This window comes from Anoplopoma fimbria, chromosome 1 (genome assembly GCF_027596085.1).
Source record: "Anoplopoma fimbria isolate UVic2021 breed Golden Eagle Sablefish chromosome 1, Afim_UVic_2022, whole genome shotgun sequence".
Classification (NCBI taxonomy): Eukaryota; Metazoa; Chordata; class Actinopteri; order Perciformes; family Anoplopomatidae; genus Anoplopoma; species Anoplopoma fimbria.
In genome coordinates this window covers 12,757,346-12,779,605 of record NC_072449.1, presented here as the reverse complement: position 1 = coordinate 12,779,605, position 22,260 = coordinate 12,757,346, and the positions used below count along the sequence as shown (strand labels likewise).

The 22,260-nt window shown below is 40.6% G+C and overlaps 1 protein-coding gene across 1 annotated transcript in view; it reads right to left on the bottom strand.

Annotated features, from left to right (window-relative positions):
* The window catches only part of brip1 (BRCA1 interacting helicase 1), a 59,233-nt gene extending 39,647 nt beyond the window's left edge, over positions 1 to 19,586 (bottom strand). The window contains exons 1-7 of the mRNA XM_054600872.1: positions 19,376 to 19,586; positions 19,059 to 19,180; positions 17,880 to 17,991; positions 17,091 to 17,306; positions 16,304 to 16,449; positions 8,242 to 8,373; positions 2,006 to 2,278 (exon numbers count right to left, since the gene is read on the bottom strand). Of these exons, the coding sequence (XP_054456847.1) occupies positions 2,006 to 2,278; positions 8,242 to 8,373; positions 16,304 to 16,449; positions 17,091 to 17,306; positions 17,880 to 17,991; positions 19,059 to 19,151 (972 nt within the window). The 5' untranslated portion in view covers positions 19,152 to 19,180; positions 19,376 to 19,586. The remainder of the gene's footprint in view (positions 1 to 2,005; positions 2,279 to 8,241; positions 8,374 to 16,303; positions 16,450 to 17,090; positions 17,307 to 17,879; positions 17,992 to 19,058; positions 19,181 to 19,375) is intronic.
* Positions 19,587 to 22,260: the final 2,674 nt, after the last annotated feature.

Here is a 22,260-nt window from a genome sequence, read left to right as displayed (position 1 = left end):
AAAATTGCCATTGGTGTATCTCTATCCAAAACCCAACATATCTTAGAAGATTAGGAAAGGAAAATGTGTGAACCTGGAACCAGTACATTTTGGCATTTTCTTCTTTAAAAAATTACTTAAAATGATTAACTGATGATCAAAATTGCTGTTTCTGTCAATTGACTAATCCAATCAGTGGTTGCAGTGTAGTTAAACTTTCAATCAAATTACTTTTCAACTCTGCCAAGAATAATATAATAGGGAAGCACTAAAAACCTACAATATCAACTAAAAGCGGCTTGAATAAAAGCAGTCTTTAAAATGTATTTTGTATTTGTCACTACTAATACAGTTTAAAATATGTAACGTTATCATTTCTTATATATTTGAGAAAACCAAAGTGCTTAATATATTTTCTTCTCTCTAGTGTCAGATTTAACCAGAGGTGACATACAGTATTTCAGAGGCTTCCTGTGATCAGGTCTGCCAGTTATTGTAATGGTTTACAATGGTGTCCTGACACTCATACAGTGAATGTAGGAGAAGTGTTAAGAAGCAGCATCTCATGTACCAAGCCCCAATTACACTGTCAACAAAAGGTGTCTGCTTCAGATGTCCCACCCTGTTCTCTATGATTGAACGGCTTGAGGTGACACTGTCAAACACAAATCCTGTACACCAGTGGACTCAGTAACCTCCAGACACAATAATAATCTGAGTGAAATGGTCTACCTCTCACAATCATGTGCTAAGCTTGGACACTTTGCTGAAACTGAACACTGTCTACTCAGTGAAAGGGGAGTTGGGGAGATTAACAGACATGCAGCCACATTTGGGAAGGTCAGGACAGGTTACAGTGCAGTTAAAACAGTTGGTAGGTGTTTTGACTGAAGACAATGTGCATTTCTGTCTAAGAATCACTCTTCTCACTTCTACACTGCATTGTCACCTGACACTGACTAGGCTAGACCTCGAGGTGATGAAGATACAGAGCATCATTAACACCTTCTTGATTGGTGGGGTAATGACTGGGACAGCTACTTTATATGACAAAGTGAGACAATTGCTATCGAAGGCAAACACCTCCACTAGGTGAGTATTATGTGTGAGGGAGAGGTATCAATTGGGATTTAGAAGTTGCAGTAAAATCTTAGGTCTGTTTTATGTTGTCATTAACCAGCTTTTGTAACCAGTGGATAAAAGTTTGATTCTGTGGAGAAAGTGTGTCATGTGGTGTTGGATTTCACAGCTGTAAGGGAGTCAAAGGACTCAAGTTCAGGTCCAGAACAGTTATTTTTGAGACAAAGGGAGGAAAACAAATAGTGGGGTTAACCTTGCCTAAGTAATGAACTATAGCAGACATACAGGTTGGGCCCTTAATGGGATAACCATTATGGGTCCATTGTCAAAAGTATGACTATCGGTTTGAAGTCAATACTTCTGGAAAGAAGCTTCAAATATCTGTCGTCATATTTCATGATGTCATCCCTTTAAAACATGGGAAAAAAACCTTCACATATGACAAATTGTGAACTTTATGTAATGGTAAATAGACTTGTACAGCGCTTTTCTAGTCTTACGTGCACTCAAACACTTTAACACTACATGTCATCATCACCCATTTACACCCATTCACACACTGATGGCAGGGGCTGCCATGCAGGGTACTTCGCCCATCGGGACTCTAACTAACATTCATACCCATTCATACACACAAGACAAGGCTTACGGGGGAGAAATTTAGGGTTAAGTGTCCTGATTATCGACATGGACTCGCATAACCAGGGATCGAGCCGCTGATCCTCTGATTAAAGGACGACCCGGCTCTACCACTGAGCCACAGTCGCCCCATTATGTCATCTTTATGAGGTGTTCATGTTCTCTATGAGGGATGAAACATCCTCCTAGGGAGTGACTATTGGATATAAAAAAGGTAGGTTTCAAGTTGAGCATTACATTAAAGCTTCAGTTGAAAATAGGTTTAATGTGATTGTATGTGTGTGTGTATGTAAGTGTTCATCCTCACATCTTTGGCATCCAGAAGATCCTTGCAGCGTTCATTGCGGTTGGAGTGAGGCACCACCTCTGGGTTGACACATGTGTGACCTCTACTTGATAAAATGGTCATGGGCACACCGGAATAAACCGTGCGCTTCAGCTCGTGGGCGATCTGAGTTATCTGTTTATGTGTTCGAGTGCCAAAGAAGATCTTGGGAATCTTCTTCTTGCCATCATTGGCTTTGTCCTTCACACCGTCTTTTGTTGAAGAGCACAGGCACCGGGAACAGGGCTCAGGGGACTGGAAAGAGAAAAACAAACAAATACTGAGAAGTTGTTCGCTGCTAGATTTCAACAGCTCTGTACAGCAGCATAGTCCCAGATTTTGTTCGGTTAATAGCAAAATACCAGAAACTGTATTTTGCTGTTGTGCTGACTCTATAAATTCAATCACTCCCAAATTCCTTGTTAAAAAAATGCAAAGAAAAAGTATACAGAATGGAGACACAATTCAAATGATTACGAAATAAAGGATTTATTTGCTTCACAACAACGTTTTCCAGAAGAAGCTCTGTATTCCACTTCACCTGGTCTTTATGCATGAACCAAAACAGCAGATGGAAGTGACACACCAATCGTGCACTCAAGACCTACCACTTTCCACTGCTCGTTTAGGTTGCGGCATTAAATCTATAGGTTTGCATCTGATACCAACTGCCCAGCCCGATAAATCCACACTATGGAGTCAACAAAACATGCTGCACTGTTTAATTAATGAGAAGGTTGGCTGGTCGTCCATTTCTGAGGCCTTACTAACAGTGGTACTTATTTATTTATAAAGCCACTGTTTATAAACTCCCATTATAAATGGTGTCAATGCTAGATTTCCATCAGTAGGCATGTGTCAATTCACATATTTCTATGCCCATTTTAAAATATCGTAATAGAAAAGCTGAATGGAATCATCAAAATTACAGACAGACGTAGAGATCAATTGATCACTGTATCTAATGTTTTTCATGTGAGGTATTAAACACAGTAAATGTTCTTCTCCATTGTCATTTTCTTTGTATTGTGAACGCTGCACTACATTTAGCTTTTCAGTGAATTACGATAAACAAGGCTCATCACGACTCATCACTATTATCCATTGCCTAGTAGACTCTCTGACAGACTGCCTTGTATCCTCTTTTAAAAAAAACACATGGAGAATCATAACGAATGTGCATCATACATAAGGTGTCTTGTCACTCTCCACCAGATGACCTTTTGAGTCTGAAAGATGATAGGCCAACATTGTAGCGACTGAGAAAATCTAGCTGCCTCAAAATTGGCTGCCCGATGACATGGAGGATTAGGAGGATGTTTTTTAAAATGTTGCTATGCATGTTGCTAATATGGATGGAATAGACATACAGATTGGTTGGAGATTTGAATTTTGATGTAGTGTCATAGTAACTGTGAGTAACTTTTAACTGGTCAAGAAACAGTCTCAATTTATTACTGATGCCTATATATGACCTACAAGTGTAAACAAGACCATCAGCAAGAAGAGTGGCTATTTCTATATGAAAAAAGTTTCTTGTAATAACCTTAATGTTGACCTTAATGTTGATATGGTACACCGATTAACAAGAAAATGTCAAATTGGCACTTCATATCAAAAGGTTGCCGTTCCCTACACCATACAATAAGCATTTGTCAAGCATTTGAGATTTGGCCATGTTGTTTGTAGCAAGGTAGCTATCCCTTTATTATCTTTGGATATATCAGGGCAATGTGGGCTATATTGTCAATAATTAATCAGGTCCTCTTTATTGCAATATTGAATTTATAGGATTTTAGTTGCCAAATCATCCAGCAATCCTTGTTTAATAAATACTCAATTGATTATCCAGAAGTGTAACTACAGTACACTCACCATTGTCTTTTGATTGAAATAGCAAAAGGTTGATCACCTCCTGAAAACAACCCCCATAAAAGGTAGCTTTACTATCAGATGAGTCTTGAGAAAGATCTGATATTGTGGCACTTTCCATTGCAAAACAGCAAATGTGGTCAGACATATTGGTCAACATTGATATGCACACCATGTCACCACTGCATGATATCATCTTTAGAAAAAAAAGTGTGTGGCCTCTTTCTTTAGAGGTTATCAAATTATTCTTAATATTGAATTAACAAAACTCGAAAGCTCGGCAAACAAGTTTATCCCTAAATCCTCAACAAATGACCTGAGTGATTTCACGAAAGAATGAATGGTATGTGTTGTCAGGCATCGCGACTTATCATAGAGATCAGAAGGTAGCACTTCTGATGACAGACGAGTAGCTTGAGTTACCGAGCGGCTCAGATTTTCCAAGCATGTTTGCCCATCAAATATTACAACGTGCAAGGGAGTGTAGGCAAAAGAGAGCCCTTAGAGAGTGGACTCTCAGAGTTAAGAGGGATAACGTACCCTGAGCCCATGTGAAAAATAAACAGAGGTGCTGCAAGGCCCCAACAACAGTTCAAGTTACCTTTCTCCTCTGGAACAGTTGCGCTCCACAGCCTGGGCCCTGAGCCCGATCACCTTACCTGCTGCTGCCACATTAAATAGAGCCATCCAAATATCCTGCCCCAAGATGGCTAATAATTACTTATTCATTGGCAGGTGGGGGGAGGATGGGTGGGTAGGGGCAGTGTAGAAGGGCTTGCTGATGAATAGAGGCCCTTGTCAAAAGCTGCAGCAGGAAACAGCTGACACAAGAGTATCGTTTTACGCGCCTGCCTCCTGAGATGCCAGGACAACAAGGTATCAAGCCTGGCCCCACAGCCCAGAGCAGACACCCCCTTAGAAGGAATGCAGATAACTGGCAAAATGGGCAAAAGAGACGCCAGCTCTGCTAGCAACAAGACCACAACAATTCCACTGGTGTTGCTCCTTGGGTGCTGCTAGCATTGAGAATGCTAGCTTTGTCTTTCAAACAATATGAAATGAGAGAATTTTCTCATTAAAATAGCATTTACAGGTACAATTTATAGGACAGCTATACTATCTTTCTTCAGATGTACCAAGTTTCTTGAGGTATACTAAATTTACTTCCCACAGTAACATTTTGGTAAATTTTCCCTTGGTATAACTACACCTTCTGGTGTAAGTGTACGAAACAGCTAAAGCTTTCTGGAATTGACGGAACAGAGGTCAGCGGTGTTACTGAACACCTGAGAATATTCACAGGTAGGCTTTTGTTGCTCTACTCCCTGCCAACACCAGAGAGATGGAAATCTCACACTCCAGGGGGCCAGTCGAAGGGCACTGAGGGGCCGCAGGCAGTGGATCACTTAGGTATCGCTGGCGCCTCTCATTGGACGCCAATTTGCTCCTCATTCCACAGCTTTCGAGGGCTTGGAATTCATTCCTATAAGGGTAGGCTTTAATAGCCAATACTTCGGAAGACATGACACCGAACACCCCTCCTCCCAACACGACCACACTGTGCAGGTAGGGGGCCCTGGCAAATATCTGCCCTCCAAAGCACCTGTTTATCCCTCGGGCGCAGTAACCAGCGGGTGAACCCCATTCAATATTTATCCCCGTGGCTTTCACAGATCAGCGGTCCAGGCGAGGCAAACCCTCTTAATTAAAACTGGAGCTTGCTTCAAAGAGCCCCATTCAGGCCGTCAGTCAGCGCTCACGGGACAAAAGAGCCAGGGTCATGTAGCAGCAGGGAAACCAGAGACGGACGCACTTTTTCTACTTCACTTTCCCTCCTCCTCTTTTTCCAACTCCGACCATCCACAGCTCCAAATCCAAGCCACACACCTGTGGCAAGTTAAGACCCAGTTGTGAGAGTTCAACTATTCTTTTGAGCTGCCTTCTGAACAGCATTCTGTGACCAAGCATGTTCAGTGATTATGGCTAACCTGTTGGTCTTTTGGACCCGGAGAGATGTCAGGAACATGGAAAATACACAAGAAACAGCCTCGTAGATAGCTTTAGGAAACATGGTGTGACTTGATTCAGTTCCATGGTGTCTGACTGATGAGATGCAGCTTTAAAATACTCTCAGTTGTCAGTTTATTAGCTCCATCCAGCTAAAACCAAAGCAGTCTCATAAACAGTCCTAAAATAAATCTAAAGCTGAAACAACTAGTCAATTCATTGAGGATGTACAGAAAATAAAATCAGCAACTATTTTGATAATTGATAAATCGTTTTTCTCAAAAATGCAAAACATTATCAGCTTGTCAAATGTTGCGATTTGCTGCTGTTCTTTGCTCGACATGATAGTAAACTGACTGTCTCTGGGGTTTTGACTGAAGGTCGGATGAAGCAAGGAATTTCATTATCCTTAGGAAATTCTAATGACCTTTTTTCCATATTTTCAGACATTTTATAGACTTAATTTACTTTAACCTAAACCATTACCACTAAATGCCTGAGCCCAACCCTACCCTGACTCTAACCTAAACCAAATACTAACCTGTCTGAAACAAAGTCTGAAAGCTCAAACAGGCATTTGAAGAAGTGGAGACCGGTCAAAATGTCTTCCTTTTCCAAAAATGTCCTCATTCTGAAGGTCTAAAACTCAAATTGGTCCTCACAAAGATATACGTGCACACACCCACACATACACATGTGGCCTGGTTTTTATGTTGTTACACTTTAGCATACTTTATTGTTTACTTTGTATCAACCTTGCATTTATATAATTAGCTTTCTATAAATTAAACATATCCGTTTGTGAAAACATGAATAATCTGCAATGGTGATATTGCAGAAATTCAGTTTTAGCCCATACATGTTTGAAACTTTGTCGACACAGCCTTTGTCAATTTGGTGGAGTATACCGCCACCCAGTGGTGTTAGTGAATGGTAACACTGAACCCTCTGCTGACAGGAAAACCATCAAATAAGTGGTCCAAAACTAGCTAAACTATAATCTAATTGTACCAGCAACATCCATGAGAGGATTAACCAATCTGTGTTTCTATGGTTGATTTATGAAACTGATAGGGTGCAACAGACCTTTTTGCCCAAGGGGATTAATAAATGAACTATGTTACATAGAACTGGAAGGTATCTTATTCAATATTCGATACATAAATAATATGTTCATGTTGAAGATACAGATTGTAAATATTTTCCATTAATGTTTCATATTTCTCAAATACATTACTTTACCAGTCTTTAATGTAAATTAACTGGTGGACCATGCCCATATATTTTGGAATTGTCCATGTATTCTGCCTTTTTGGTAGAGAATGGGATTTATGTTTCATGGAAAATATGACTTATACCTTTGCATAATAAATATCATGGATGGGAAAAACTGGATCCAATGGGGTTACTGCTCATAGGAAACTTACTCCTTTTTGTCTCTATACATTAACTAACAATCATTAAATCACTGTGCAATGAACTGTACTTGTGTCATTGTCCGTGTTGATTGTTGACCCAATAATACTGCTACTACTGCGAGGGCTGCTACCACTACTAGTAGTCCTGCTGCTGTTTTCGCTGCTGATAGAACAACAAAACTGAGTATAGTTGATGAGATGGTTCAAGTAAAGCCAAGTAAAGCCAATAAGTCTACCCAATATAAACAGTCTAGCACTCCTCAGCTCTACAACAGACTCATCAGTTTCTCACCTTTTGTAACTTAAGGCCCACTTTTGATCATTAATACATTTCCGAGGACCACCTTCCCAAACAAATGAGCAAAAAACAAACATTATATGACAAGTAAAGGATCACAAATGAACAGAGTTGCAAATATGAGTTTGCCTCTGTCAGCTGTCTTTTTGTTTTAAAAAAAACATCCCATTTTGTTTCACTGCATCCGAGGGAACGTTAGCTACCAGACAGTGCCAAAGCACATTTGTCCCTACCTGATGGTGATACTCAACTGTTACCGTTATGCTTTGTTTGAATTATTGTGTTTTTTTTATTTATGTTTAAAAAGTAATATATACACTTTGTGAATCCCTCTGTCTGCATTTATTAATATTGAGACTGATCTGATCCCATAGCAGATTGCAGGATTATCCGCAGTCACAGAGAGGTGCACATCCAGTCAGGGACGCAAGGACTCACGTAGTCACACATGACTGAACACATAACCCTTAAGCCTGGCGAAGAGCATAACTAGCTTTGTAAATTACGAAAAAAATCCTCTGCAGCATCTAACCCCATCCAAATGTATGGACAATATTTGCCATATGCATCAGTAAAGCAATATTATTGATATTACTCAGCATCTATATCTGGAGTTTACTCACGCAGCATGATGAGGACTGACCAGCTGCTTGGGTGTTTGGCTCCATGGTCCAACCCTGAGGACCTGAAGGCTCATTATCCAGCTCATCATCTATGAATACCACTCCCTGCTCAAGACGCTGCCTTTTACGCTGCTGAGGAAGAAACACAGAGACTTAACTCAACTGAGCTGCACATTACTCAACATTCACAGCTTGCTTATTATCAATACACATTATTTTGAAGAGTGATAATGGTTTTAAGTGGGGGATTTTCCAGTGTAGAATACTGCCAAATTGCTGGCATTTCGCTTGCTGTGGCCAACCTTACACCTTCGCTAGCACCTAGCTGATCGGTACTATGCATGAGCAACTCTGAAAAGAGATGAGAAACAAGAGGTAGCTTCCTTCCTTCCTTCCTTACATACATACAGTGGGTACGGAAAGTATTCAGACCCCTTTAAATTTTTCACTCTTTGTTTCATTGCAGCCATTTGCTAAAATCGAAAAAGAAAATGTAGAAATTTTTGCAAATTTATTAAAAAAGAAAAACTGAAATATCACATGGTCATAAGTATTCAGACCCTTTGCTCAGTATTGAGTAGAAGCACCCTTTTGAGCTAGTACAGCCATGAGTCTTCTTGGGAATGATGCAATAAGTTTCTCACACCTGGATTTGGGGATCCCCTGCCATTCTTCCTTGCAGATCCTCTCCAGTTCTGTCAGGTTGGATGGTGAACGTTGGTGGACAGCCATTTTCAGGTCTCTCCAGAGATGCTCAATTGGGTTTAGGTCAGGGCTCTGGCTGGGCCAGTCAAGAATGGTCACAGACTTGTTCCGAAGCCACTCCTTTGTTATTTTAGCTGTGTGCTTCGGGTCATTGTCTTGTTGGAAGGTGAACCTTCGGCCCAGTCTGAGGTCCTGAGCACTCTGGAGGAGGTTTTCTTCCAGGATATCTCTGTACTTGGCCGCATTCATCTTTCCTTCAATTGCAACCAGTCGTCCTGTCCCTGCAGCTGAAAAACACCCCCATAGCATGATGCTGCCACCACCATGTTTCACTGTTGGGATTGTATTGGGCAGGTGATGAGCAGTGCCTGGTTTTCTCCACACATACCGCTTAGAATTAACGCCAAAAGTTCAATCTTGGTCTCATCAGACCAGAGAATCTTATTTCTCATAGTTTGGGAGTCCTCCATGTGTTTTTTGGCAAACTCTATGCGGGCTTTCATATGTCTTGCACTGAGGAGAGGCTTCCGTCGGGCCACTCTGCCATAAAGCCCCGACTGGTGGAGGGCTGCAGTGATAGTTGACTTTCTGGAACTTTCTCCCATCTCCCTACTGCATCTCTGGAGCTCAGCCACAGTGATCTTTGGGTTCTTCTTTACCTCTCTCACCAAGGCTCTTCTCCCACGATTGCTCAGTTTGGCTGGACGGCCAGGTCTAGGAAGAGTTCTGGTCATCCCATACTTCTTCCATTTAAGGATTATGGAGGCCACTGTGCTCTTAGGAACCTTGAGTGCTGCAGAAATTCTTTTGTAACCTTGGCCAGATCTGTGCCTTGCCACAATTCTGTCTCTGAGCTCCTTGGGCAGTTCCTTTGACCTCATGATTCTCATTTGTTCTGACATGCACTGTGAGCTGTAAGGTCTTATATAGACAGGTGTGTGTGCCTTTCCTAATCAAGTCCAATCAGTTTAATTAAACACAGCTGGACTCCAATGAAGGAGTAGAACCATCTCAAGGAGGATCAGAAGAAATGGACAGCATGTGAGTTAAATATGAGTGTCACGGGGTTTCCGGTTATGGCGTCGAGCTAGAAAGTCGCGCTTCGTGAGTCTCTGACAAGTGAATCATAAAACAGACCCTTTTAAGTCCTGAACGGCAGCTAAGGCGGAGAAAGCAAACCAAAATGGGGAAGAGCAAAAATTCAACAAGACAAAAAACTGAAAATCAGTTTAATGCTGAAATACCAACAACGAGGTCGACGCTAGCTAGCAACGAGCAACGGGCTAGTGACGACGAGGAGGCTGCTAGCCCGCTCGCGGATAATGGCAACACCAAGATGACGGACACAGCCGCAGTCTCCGATGAAGAGTCGCCTCATTACATTCGTCCCCAACAGCCAGATCCTATACTTGCGGCCATTAATTCACTAAAGGCAGAAAGTTTAGAGCGTCATCGTGAAGTCCTTGACGGTATAGCACACATCAGAACCGATCTGGATACAATCAGGGCACGGTTAACCACAGCCGAAACCCGCATAGGTGACACGGAAGATACAGCAGCACAGCTTACAGCCAAGATGACGAAGTTGGAAACGCAAGTAAAGTTTCTTACTGAGAAGAACGAGGACCTTGAGAATCGCTCACGTCGCTCCAATCTCCGTCTCATCGGCCTCCCAGAAACCGCAGAAGGCAGGGACGCAGAAGCCTTCCTGGAGAAGTGGCTCCCCCGATATCCTTGGTGCTGAGAATTTCCCTACGGCGGTGCGGATTGAACGGGCTCATCGTATCCCCAGCTTCCCCATCGGTCCAGCAAATTCCACGCGCTCTGCCCCCTTTCCCAGGCCGTTAATAATGAAGTTTTTAAACTTCAAGGATAAAGTTCGAGTGATGAAGGCGGCACAAGCAAAGGGGAAAGTTATGTTCGAAAACAGGCAAGTGAAGTTTTTTTCCGACTTCTCCGCTGAAGTGCAACGTCAGAGGAAAGCCTATGACGCGGTGAAACAGAGGCTCCGCTCGGAGGGAATCCAGTACGGTTTGCAGTTCCCTGCTAAGCTCCGCATCACACACGGTGGAAAGAACTATACATTTCTGTCGCCTCAAGATGTACATGTCTTCCTCCAGAAACATATCAGGAGCGGCCACCCAGAAGAGGTTGAATAAGTGAGTTATGTCATATGTGCCTGGGTTCCCACCCCACACGGAGCAGTGTGCCATACGGTAATACAGTGCGTATTTACAGATGTTAAAGTGATGCATTTATTGAAACGTTTGAGTAGCTTTCGATGGTAGACTTTATTTCAATGTTGACTGGAACTGTTTCATAAGAAATCCTGTATATTCAAAGGGTCTTTATATTACGTAGACTAATAGTCAGAGATAAAGCGTAAACGAGTTAGATTTATTTCCGTTGCTCCTCTTTGCAGGATCAACAAAAGCCAAGGAAGTTGGTGTAATAATTTAGTTTTGACTGTAGATAGAAGGCAGTCGTTAGGTCGATGACACAGGTGTTAACTGTGGTTGTTTTGCAGGTTATAGCAAATTGTTATATGTCGATGTTGCTTTTCGTGTGTTTGTTTTGTCTTTGTTTGTTTTTTTTTCCTTTTGGATTTCTCACAATTTGTCTTATGGTTATTTTGACCTGTTGTTCAACCTTTTTTGTTAAGCTCGTTGATACGGTGATACAGCCACTCAGATTCAGGATGGTCCCTTTTGACGATCTATTTATCAAAGTTTACATGGCTAGTAATCAACTATTTAAAATATCCTCTTGGAATGTCAGAGGCCTGGGTAGATTGGTCAAATTAAAACAAGTTATGACAAGGCTTAAACACTTGGGTTCTAAAATAGTACTCCTACAGGAGACACATTTAACTTCAGGTGAAGTTATCAGGTTAAGGAGAAGGTGGCAAGGTCAGGTCTTTGTGGCTAATTTCTCATCCCATGCTAGAGGGGTGGCCATCCTAATTCACAAGTCAATACCATTTCAGGTCAATACCACCACTCTAGACCCCGGGGGCAGGTTCATTATATTACAGGGCTCTCTCTTTGGTCAAAATCTTATTTTAGTAAATGTCTATGGCCCTAATAAAGATGAGCCACAATTTTATAATAATATTTTCCTAACACTTGCCCCACTTAGAGGGGATATTATTATAGGTGGGGATTTCAATTGTGCGTTAAATCCAGATTTTGATCGTAATGGTAACCAGGTCTCCTCCCACAATCAATCGAGGAAAATAATCCTTAACTTCATGGAAGAGTTGGGCCTTTGCGATGTTTGGCGGGAGCGTAACCCAGACAAGAGAGAGTTTTCATGTTATTCGACTACGCATAAGACGTTCTCAAGATTGGATTTCTTCCTGTTCTCCAAAATTTTAGTACCAAATGTGAAAAATTGTTATTACAATAGCATAATCATCTCCGATCATGCTACCGTATCTATTGAGTACAGTGCTACCAAAGAATTCTCTGAACCTCCCAGATGGAAATTTGATACTAGATGGTTGCAGGATCACGAATTTATCCGCTTCATTGACCAACATATAGATTTGTTTTTTCTTGTCAATACCACTGAAACCTCTTCCTTAATTAGATGGGAAGCTTTTAAGGCGTATATAAGAGGTCAGATCATTAGTTATACCAGCTTTAAATCTAAACAGTTCAAGAACAAAATGACAGAAATTGAAAACCAAATTAAAGAGTTGGAAGGTGAGGTCATAATTAACCATACCCCAGCACTTGAACATAAACTAACCATACTGAGAGCCCATTATAATGAACAGTCAGCAAACAAGGCCCTATCTAATTTAAATAAATTAAAGCAGTCCTTTTATGACCAGGGGAAAAAGCCGGTAAACTGCTTGCCTGGCGAATTAAAAAATTACAGAATGAGAAAATGATCCACGAAATTGAAAATTCAATCGGAGTTGTTACAAATGACCAAAAGGAAATAAATGAGAGATTTAAATTATATTATGAAAAACTTTATAAATCTGAACTGCCTAGTAACACGAACAAGTTCACAAGAACCAGTTTTCTGGACAGTCTTGATTTTCCAACTCTTTCTGTTGAGGACCAGGAACTTCTCGACAGTCCAATGAAGCTTTCAGAGCTAGAAATTGCACTTGCAGCTATGAAGGGGGGAAAAGCGGCAGGCCCTGATGGACTTCCCATCGATATATTAAAGACTTTTAAAGACAAGCTGCTGCCTCCCTTTCTGGACATGCTTGAAGATGCATTCAAAATAAATTCCTTGCCACCTTCTCTCTCTAAAGCTCTTATTATGAACATTCTGAAGCCGGGTAAACCACCATCTAAATGTGAATCATATCGACCCATATCACTTTTAAATGCTGATGCAAAGCTTATAGCCAAGGTCATAGCAAAGAGGCTAGACAATCTCCTGCCAAGTCTAATCCATGTAGACCAAAATGGATTCGTTAGAGGCAGACAGGCGTTTCAAAATTTAAGAAGGGTGCTCAATGTTGTTCACAACGAAAAGGAAAGACCAGATGCGGCCATTCTATCCCTGGACGCTGAAAAAGCCTTCGACAGAGTAGAATGGCCTTACTTATTTGAAATATTGCCCAGATTCGGTTTTGGAGAAAACATTGTTAAATGGATAAAACTGCTCTACAACAATCCCACTGCTGAAGTTCTGACAAACACAATTATTTCAGAACCCTTTACACTAACCAGGGGTACCCGACAGGGGTGCCCATTGTCACCTCTCTTATTTGTCCTGTCGATCGAACCCCTAGCAATGACTATCAGATCCCACCCCTTAATAACAGGAGTTACAATTGGAAATTATGAACACCGTCTGGGCCTCTTTGCTGATGATATTGTTATATTCTTGAGACACTTAGCGCAATCCTTACCAACACTTATAAAATTGTTGGACACTTTTGGAAGTATCTCTGGTTATAAGGTGAATAACACAAAATCTAATATTATGTTCTTTAGGAAGACTGAGAGGGACAACCCCCCATTAGTGAATACATTTCATAACTCACCTCATGGCTTTACCTATCTAGGAATAAAAATAACTCCAGATATCAACGACATAGTTCATACAAACTACGATCCAATTTTAAAATCAGTATCAGAATCCCTTAAAAGATGGTCAGAGCTTCCCATTTCTATGATTGGCCGTGTCAACATTATTAAGATGAATATCCTACCAAAACTTTTATATCTATTCCAATCTATCCCTTTGCAGCCCCCTTCTAATCTATTCCCCAAATTGAAAAAAATGACAACAAACTTTATTTGGAACAACAAACGCCCAAGGCTTAGACTCACCCTACTTTACTTGCCATTCGAAAGAGGAGGACTGAAAGTTCCTAACTTTATCTGGTATTATTGGGCGGCCCAGATTGGTGCAGCAATGTTCTGGTTCTCAGACAATTCCACAATACCCTGGGTCTCAATAGAAAATGCCAATACATCTCCTCTCCCACTAAAGCTCTATCTGTATTCTAATACATTGAAAAATCTGCTTAAAGACACCCATAACCCATTCGTCAAGAATACAATAAGAGTCTGGTATAAAATTCAATCTTACTTTAAAATAGACCCAGTTATTTCAGGCTTTACACCGATCTGGGGAAATAGCAGATTTTCTCCAGGCAGAAGGGACCTCGGCTTTAAATTGTGGGCAGAGAGAGGGATTAGTAAAGTTATGGATATGTATAATGAGGATGGTCTGCTTTACAGCTTTGATGATTTAAAAACAATCTATAATATACCTTCAAAACATTTTTTCAAATACCTACAAATTAGGAGTTATATTTTAACAGCACTCAAACAGTCCCCCTATAGACCACCTTTGTCTACTCTCGAACAGGCTGTTATTGATCATCTTAAAGGACGCGGACAGGTCTCTTTGATTTACAAGATCCTTGTGAATGAATCTAAAGAATCATCAGATAAAAGTAGATTGACCTGGTCTAGAGATATGGATGTAGAGATAACTGAGGACGAATGGAAGAGAGTTTGCCATGATGCACAAACCCAGACTATCAATACCAGATACAAACTTTTACAATTTAAATGGATCATGCGTACATACATAACTCCCTCTCTGCTACATCGCTTTGATAATAATAACCCAGATGTATGTATTAAATGTGGTCTCGAAGAAGGAATATTGTTTCACTGCATCTGGAGCTGCCCTAATATTAAAAGTTTTTGGGAAAAGGTAATTGAAACTATTTCAGATGTGATTTGCACCGTGTTGCCTGTCTACCCTCGAATTTTTATCCTTGGAATACTCCCACCAGATTTACAGTTGTCAAGTTTGAACAGAAAAATTGTTATTCTCTGCTCCCTACTGGCTAAACACTGTATAGCAGTCACATGGAAAAGTACAGAGACTCCGACAGTGAGTCATTGGCTCAAAAGCCTCTCCAACTGTTTAGCTTTAGAAAAATTGACATATGCCTCCAAGGGGAAAATGAAAATGTTCTTTAAAGTGTGGGGACAATTTATGGGATTTCTTGAGAGCCTCCAAGCAAGGGATTTACTTGATATTTAGATTGTCATTTCTGATGCCAGTGCAAAATTTCGGAGCATAATTTCTATAGAAAATGCAGGTTGTAATTACTCATGTATCTCTCTTTTAGTATCGTTTATTATTATTTATTTTTTTTAGGTATTATTATTTACTTGTGATTTGTTTTTTATTTGTTTTATATGTGAATATTTGTATTTGTCTGTCTATTTGTTGAAAAATTTGAAAAGCCAATAAATATATTTCTAAAAAAAAAAAAAAAAAAAAAAAAAAAAAAAAAAAATATGAGTGTCACAGCAAAGGGTCTGAATACTTATGACCATGTGATATTTCAGTTTTTCTTTTTTAATAAATTTGCTAAAATTTCTACATTTCTGTTTTTTTCTGTCAAGATGGGTTGCTGAGTGTACATTAATGCGAAAAAAAAATGAACTTTTTCGATTTTAGCAAATGGCTGCAATGAAACAAAGAGTTAATATATAGTTAAAACTACTAATACCAAGACTTTTTTATCAATAAAAATACAATCTTTTATTTCCTAATAAGGGATAAGGGCCCGATACTGAGTTCATGTACTCATAATTGCAGAACTAAACAAATACCACAACGGCAAAATTAGTTTTGTACTTTGTTACCCTTATATGATAGGCAACACACTTTTGACAGTACTGTTCTGTGTTTTACCATCAAATCTACTACTTACAATGCAACAATACCACTGCAGATATTTGTATTCCTTTCTTTTCAGTCATGAGGCTTAAAAAATATATATATATTCACCCTTTAAATTTGATAGTGAATTCAGTATAAATGTACTGCAGTATATACAAAGCATCTACAATACCTTGTGTTCGGCAGTTCGAATGCGTTTCTTATCTGGCTGAAAGTCGTCGTCCTTCCCGTGGTCAGAGCTGAGGGAGGACAGGAACTTCTCAGACAGACGAGAGGCTATAGACAGTTTCTTGGGCTGCAACTCTTCGGGTGATGGCACTGAAACCCGGCAAGTGCAATATTAGATTATGAAGTAGCAGAAATTAAGTGTGGAAATGGCTTAGTTCTGGTTAGTCCTCGAATGAATCTTATCTGTGTAAAAAGGGTCACGGTAGGCCCTTGTCTGCATTTAGCTCTGAAGATATTGTTTGTTCAGAGGGTGTACAGTGTAATACAGAATTGTTTGAAATGTTCAGTAGTTTACCAAAGTTATCAGGGGGCAAAAAGTTACCTTAGTCCGCAGCAAAATAACATGCTATCTGTCTTTAACCTTGAACATCTGTCTGTTCAAAATAAATAAAAGGAAATAAACAAATTGCATTTGCTCTTTTTTGGCTGTACTGAACTAGCCCCGGGGTATGGACCAAACCATGACTTCTTTCTATGGTTACAGCCCCTAATCGCAGTGAATGTTTAGTTTAACACTAATGAACAGAAATAAGAAGTCATGCATTGAAGAAATCTCCACAAATTGTTAAAACTGAAATAGAAATATAAAACAATTGATTTTTTTCCCTCACAAATACCATTTGTTGACATGTAAATATTGAGTGAATCCAGTAAAAGAAACACACACGAAAAACATGTCTGTCTATTTAAAATGCCACCACAAATAAAACTAAGGAATGAAAAATACTTACTCTTTTCAGGTGCTAGAAGCTGCGTCGACTCTTTGGAGGGTGACACAGTGAGGTCCACAACATCGGGTTTGGCTGTTGTTGTAGCTGTGGTGCTGCTAACTTTGCTGTGGCACACACACTGACAGGGCATGGTTACATCTGACTTCTTATAGTCGCCAAAGTTTTTATCCGACTGGCTCTTGTCCTCCAAAAGGCTTCCTCCTTCTTTAAGTTTAGCTGTAATGCAATGTGGATTTGGTTAACAATCAGTTAACTGCCTTTAGACCAGGCAAACACAGATTATACCATACCATTACAACAACACAAATGCAAGTCTTATCTAGCCTTACATCACAATATAAATATATTTTTTTAATATTCAATTCAATTCAATTCAGTTTATTTTGTTTAGCCCAGAATCACAAATTACAAATTTGTCTCAGAGGGCTTTACAATCTGTGCACATGCGACATCCTCTGTCCTTCCCTCACATCGGCACAGGAAAAACTCCCCTAAAAAACCCCTTTAACAGGGAGAAAAAAGGAAGAAACCTATGGGAGAACGACAGAGGAGGGATCCTTCTCCCAGATATATCATCTGGCTTAAGTTCATATGTAGTAATTTATGAAAATCTGGAGGAAAAATAAACATGAAAACATCCAAGTAACACTTGGTGAGACATAATTACAAGCAAGAAACATTCTGGTCCAATTGATCTGTTCACCTCAGGTTTTGTATTTTGTTTGAGGATAGGCCTGCTTGCCAATAAAAATAGTTTTATTTATCTGATCTCAGTCAGAGCAGACATACCCAACTGAGCCTGCTGCCAGCCCAGAGCAGAGCACAGCAAAGCCAAGCTCTTTCCACTTCCAGTGGGGCTCTCCAGCAAACAGTGCTGCCCATAGTTCAGTCCTCGTACGATCTGCAGATGAGGTACAGACACAATACCTTTATGCCAAATCCACATACAGTATTGCATGATTTCAAGTACAACTGGGTTTTTTTTCAGGATATTTGTACTTTTCCATAAATAAATTTAGGGTATCCACCCTCTTACCTACTGCAAGAAGCCGGTGGTTTTGGTTAGAATAACAACTAATGGCCCTTTGAACAAATACACTGTACAAGATGGCTTAAACATAATATAAGATAAGCTAAAATAAGATAATCCTTTATTAGTCCCTCAGCGGGGAAATTTGCAGGATTACAGCAGCAGAGTGCAAACAAGAGACATACGTAAAAAACAATCTGATATAAAGAAACGGACAGAATGATTGTTAATATTGCACAGATTATATATATATATTGTCCGTTTTTTGGTAAGTGTGGTCTACTGGGAGCAGAGTTGGTTGTTCAGCCTGACAGCGGCAGGAAGGAAGGACCTGCGGTACCTCTCCTTCAAACACCGGGGGTGGAGCAGCCGGTGGCTGAAGGAGCTGTACAGACCTGTCAGAGTGTCCCGCATGGGGTGGGAGGTGTTGTCCATCAGGGATGATAGTTTAGCCATCATCCTCCTGTCTCCCACCACTTCCACCATATCCAGTGGACACCCCAGGACACAGCTGGCCTTCTTAACCAGTTTGTTCAGTCTCTTCCTGTCGGCTGTAGAGATGCTGCTGCTCCAGCATACCACTCCATAGAAGATGGCTGATGCCACCACAAAGTCGAAGAAGGTCCTCAGGAGTGCTCCCTGAACTCCAAAGGACCTCAGTCTCCTCAGCAGATATAGTCTGCTGTTGTTGTACAATGGTGATACAATAGGCCCCTTTTCACAGCAGACATTTTGACATGTCATAGCAGGGTAAACACAGGTGTAATTGATTAAATGAACGACGTGTACCATAACTACTTAAATGACTGTGTTACGCCGTAATATCTCATTACTACTTACGTGACAAGCCATTACTTCCTTATAAATTGTATCAGGCACACATTTTAGGCAAATCCTCTTAAGTGGTTGGTGTATCAAGTGGTGATGGTGTTACTCACTGAATTCATCATAGCCAGCTGGGACGGGTAAGCCTTGCAGGGGAAGTTGATCTTCACCCCTCCAATGGTGTACTCCACTGAGGATGTAGCCATGTTCTTCACTTGCTGCTTCCCAGAGATATCTAAAACAAGCAACACGTGTGATCAACCTAATATCAGCTAACGTCTCATATTAATGATATGGACCCATTCTCCGTGTAATGAGAGTGAAGCCCTTGTCAGTTACTGCAACCAATGAGCTCACTGAGCTACTGTTAGCATACAACTAACACACGTTGTTTTTCACTGGTTTCCTATCTGTGTAAGCTGTCACCTACCTGAGAGTTGAGAGAAAGTCACCTGTCAGCTCTCGTTAACGGTTTTACTGAGTGCTTAGCAAAAGCTAATGCTAAACTTTCCACCGTTACTATGATTAACTACTGTAATGCATAACCGATAGTTAACCTGGTAACCAGTACACCTACAGCAGGCTATTAGAAACCAGTCTGGCGAACACAGGATGTTTGGGTTCACTCCACTCTCCCCATCATCTTTCCCGCTCTGAGAATATGTTCTTCTTCTTCTTCTTTTGGGGGTTTTAAGGGCAGCTTGCATCCTTAGCGTTGCATTACTGCCACCTTCTGGAGGTAGTCAACTCCTACCGCGTCCGGAATGCTATATTTTACTCATCAGACCTGTTCAATTCAATTCAGTTTATTTTGTATAGCCCAGAATCACAAATTAAAAATTTGCCTCAGAGGGCTTTACAATCTGTACACATGCGACATCCTCTGTCCAGGAACCCTCACATCGGCACTGCTATTGCAGAACCTGTGTGGCCTGTTATTGGATCCTTTGATCCATCTGTATAATATTTACATTCCACATACCCATAAAACTCACTCACCAGATCTGCACTTTTATTGTTTTCCTTAGTTTGAAGTAGTTTCAAATCTACTAAAGGCCATAATACTGTTGAGCAAAACTCCTTTTCATACACTCCCAGGTCTCTTGCTGCTGCATTTCCTGTCCATCCAAAGCTTATTGTTTGTGCTCTCTCCCTTTCCCAGCTGGCCTGTAGTACTCTTTTGGTCGGATGACTATCTCCATGTCCCCTCAGACTTATCCAGTAGTTTACCAACAACTGTTTCCGACGCAGACACAGTGGCATTTCTCCTGCCTCAACTTGCACTGTACACACTGGCGATGTTCTTACTGCTCCTAATCACACTCTCAAAGCCCGAGCCTGAATTGCATCCAGTCCTGCAAGCACAGATTTAGCTGCTGATCAATACGCCACACTCCCATAATCTAGCCTTGATCTAATTAGAACTACATATATGCATTTCAGCGATGCAGTATCAGCTCCCCATCCCACTCTTGCAAGACATCTCATAACATTTATCACTTTTTTACATTTATCTTCCACATTTCTAATATGCTCTCTCCAAGTTAATCTCCAAATACACTCCCAAAAAACAAAAAGTTTCAACTCTCTCTAGGTTATTACCATATAATTTCAGATTATTGCCTTCCCTGAGCTTCCTTCTCGTGAAGAGCATAACTTTCGTCTTCTCCACTGAGAATTGAAATCCCCATTTCGTCCCCCACATTTCAACTTGCCGAATCCCATCTTGTATTTTCTTGACCACATTTCTCCCTCTTTTCCACAGAGCCCCGTCGTCCGCAAACAGTGATCTACCATTACCATATCCATTGGCATATGTTCATATACATCATTTATCATGACAGAGAATAAAGTGGAACTTAAAACACTCCCCTGAGGTGTTCCATACTCTATGACGTCTTTGTTTGACAGTTCTGAGTTTATTTGGACCTGGATGGATCTTCCGCTTAGAAAGTCCATAATCCAGTTAAAAATGTTCCCTTTGACTCCCATTATGTGCAATTTGATCATAAGTCCCTCTCTCCATAACATGTCATACGCTTTTTCGACATCAAAATACACTGCCGCCACTATCTCTTTATTTATTTGAGCTTGTCTAATGTCATCCTCCAGACACAACACTGGGTCCACAGTGCCCCTTCCTCTCTTAAATACACTTTGGTATGTAGCCACCAAACCTCTGCTCTCCAAGAAATACATTAGCCTTTCATTGATCATCCGTTCCATCAATTTACAAATATGTGATGTCAAGACTATAGGCCTGTAGTTTGATGGCTTACTGGCATCCTTCCCAGGTTTCCTTATTGGAATAATTATCGCTTGCTTCCAGCTCTCTGGTATTCTTCCTTCTTCCCACACTTTATTAAATAACACAAGCAGCTTCTTCAGTCCCTCCATACTTAAATGATTCAACATGATGTAGCATATCTCATCTTTCCCTGGTGCAGTCTTCCCAGTCTTAGCCAGTGCCTTACTTACTTCTCCCATGCTAAATGGTACATTTTGGTAATCTGCTGTGCTTTCCTTCCTTCTTAATGCCTCCAAGTTTTCAGATTTGGTTTTCTCTCTGCCTCTCTTTCCTTCCTCAGACAAATTATCCCCCACACCTCTCCTACCTGAGTGGTGCTCCCGATTCAGTCACAGTATTTACTCCAGTACATCCGTTTTTCCTGTCTTATTGTCCTCCTTACAACTGCCTGAGCTTGTTTGTACTGTATCATTTGCTGGACATTATGTGTTCTTTTCACTAGCATAATGCTTTGTTTCTACTTCTTATTGCTTCTTTACATGTATTATCCCACCATGGTACTGCCTTCCTCTTTATTTTGCCTTTACTTTGAGGTATGGATTCAAATGCAGCTGATATTATACCCTGTCTTACTTTGTTATCTAATGTTTCTATGTCCATATTATAATCAATCTGACTCAGGTTATCTATCACTGTCTTTTTGAAATTTCTCCCAGTCAGCCTTCTCAAACACCCATCTCCCTCCTCTGTGTTCTGTGGTCAGCGCTGTAGAAATGTTAAGTTTACATAAGACTGGATAATGGTCACTCCCTATGGTTCCTTCTTGATATACCTTCCAATCAAACAATGGCGCCATATTATTGGAGACCAGTGTGAGTTCTGATTCCTTTCTGGTGTTGACATCTATTCTTGTTTTATTTCCATTGTTTAAGCACGTGCTGATTCTTTACTAGACTGTACACTGAGTTCATCCCTTACCTCTTCCCACCTCAACCCTATCATACCCAAGTGGTGCACTGCTGCTTTAACAATAACCTGGATCCTTTCAGTTTTAGATTTAATCTCAG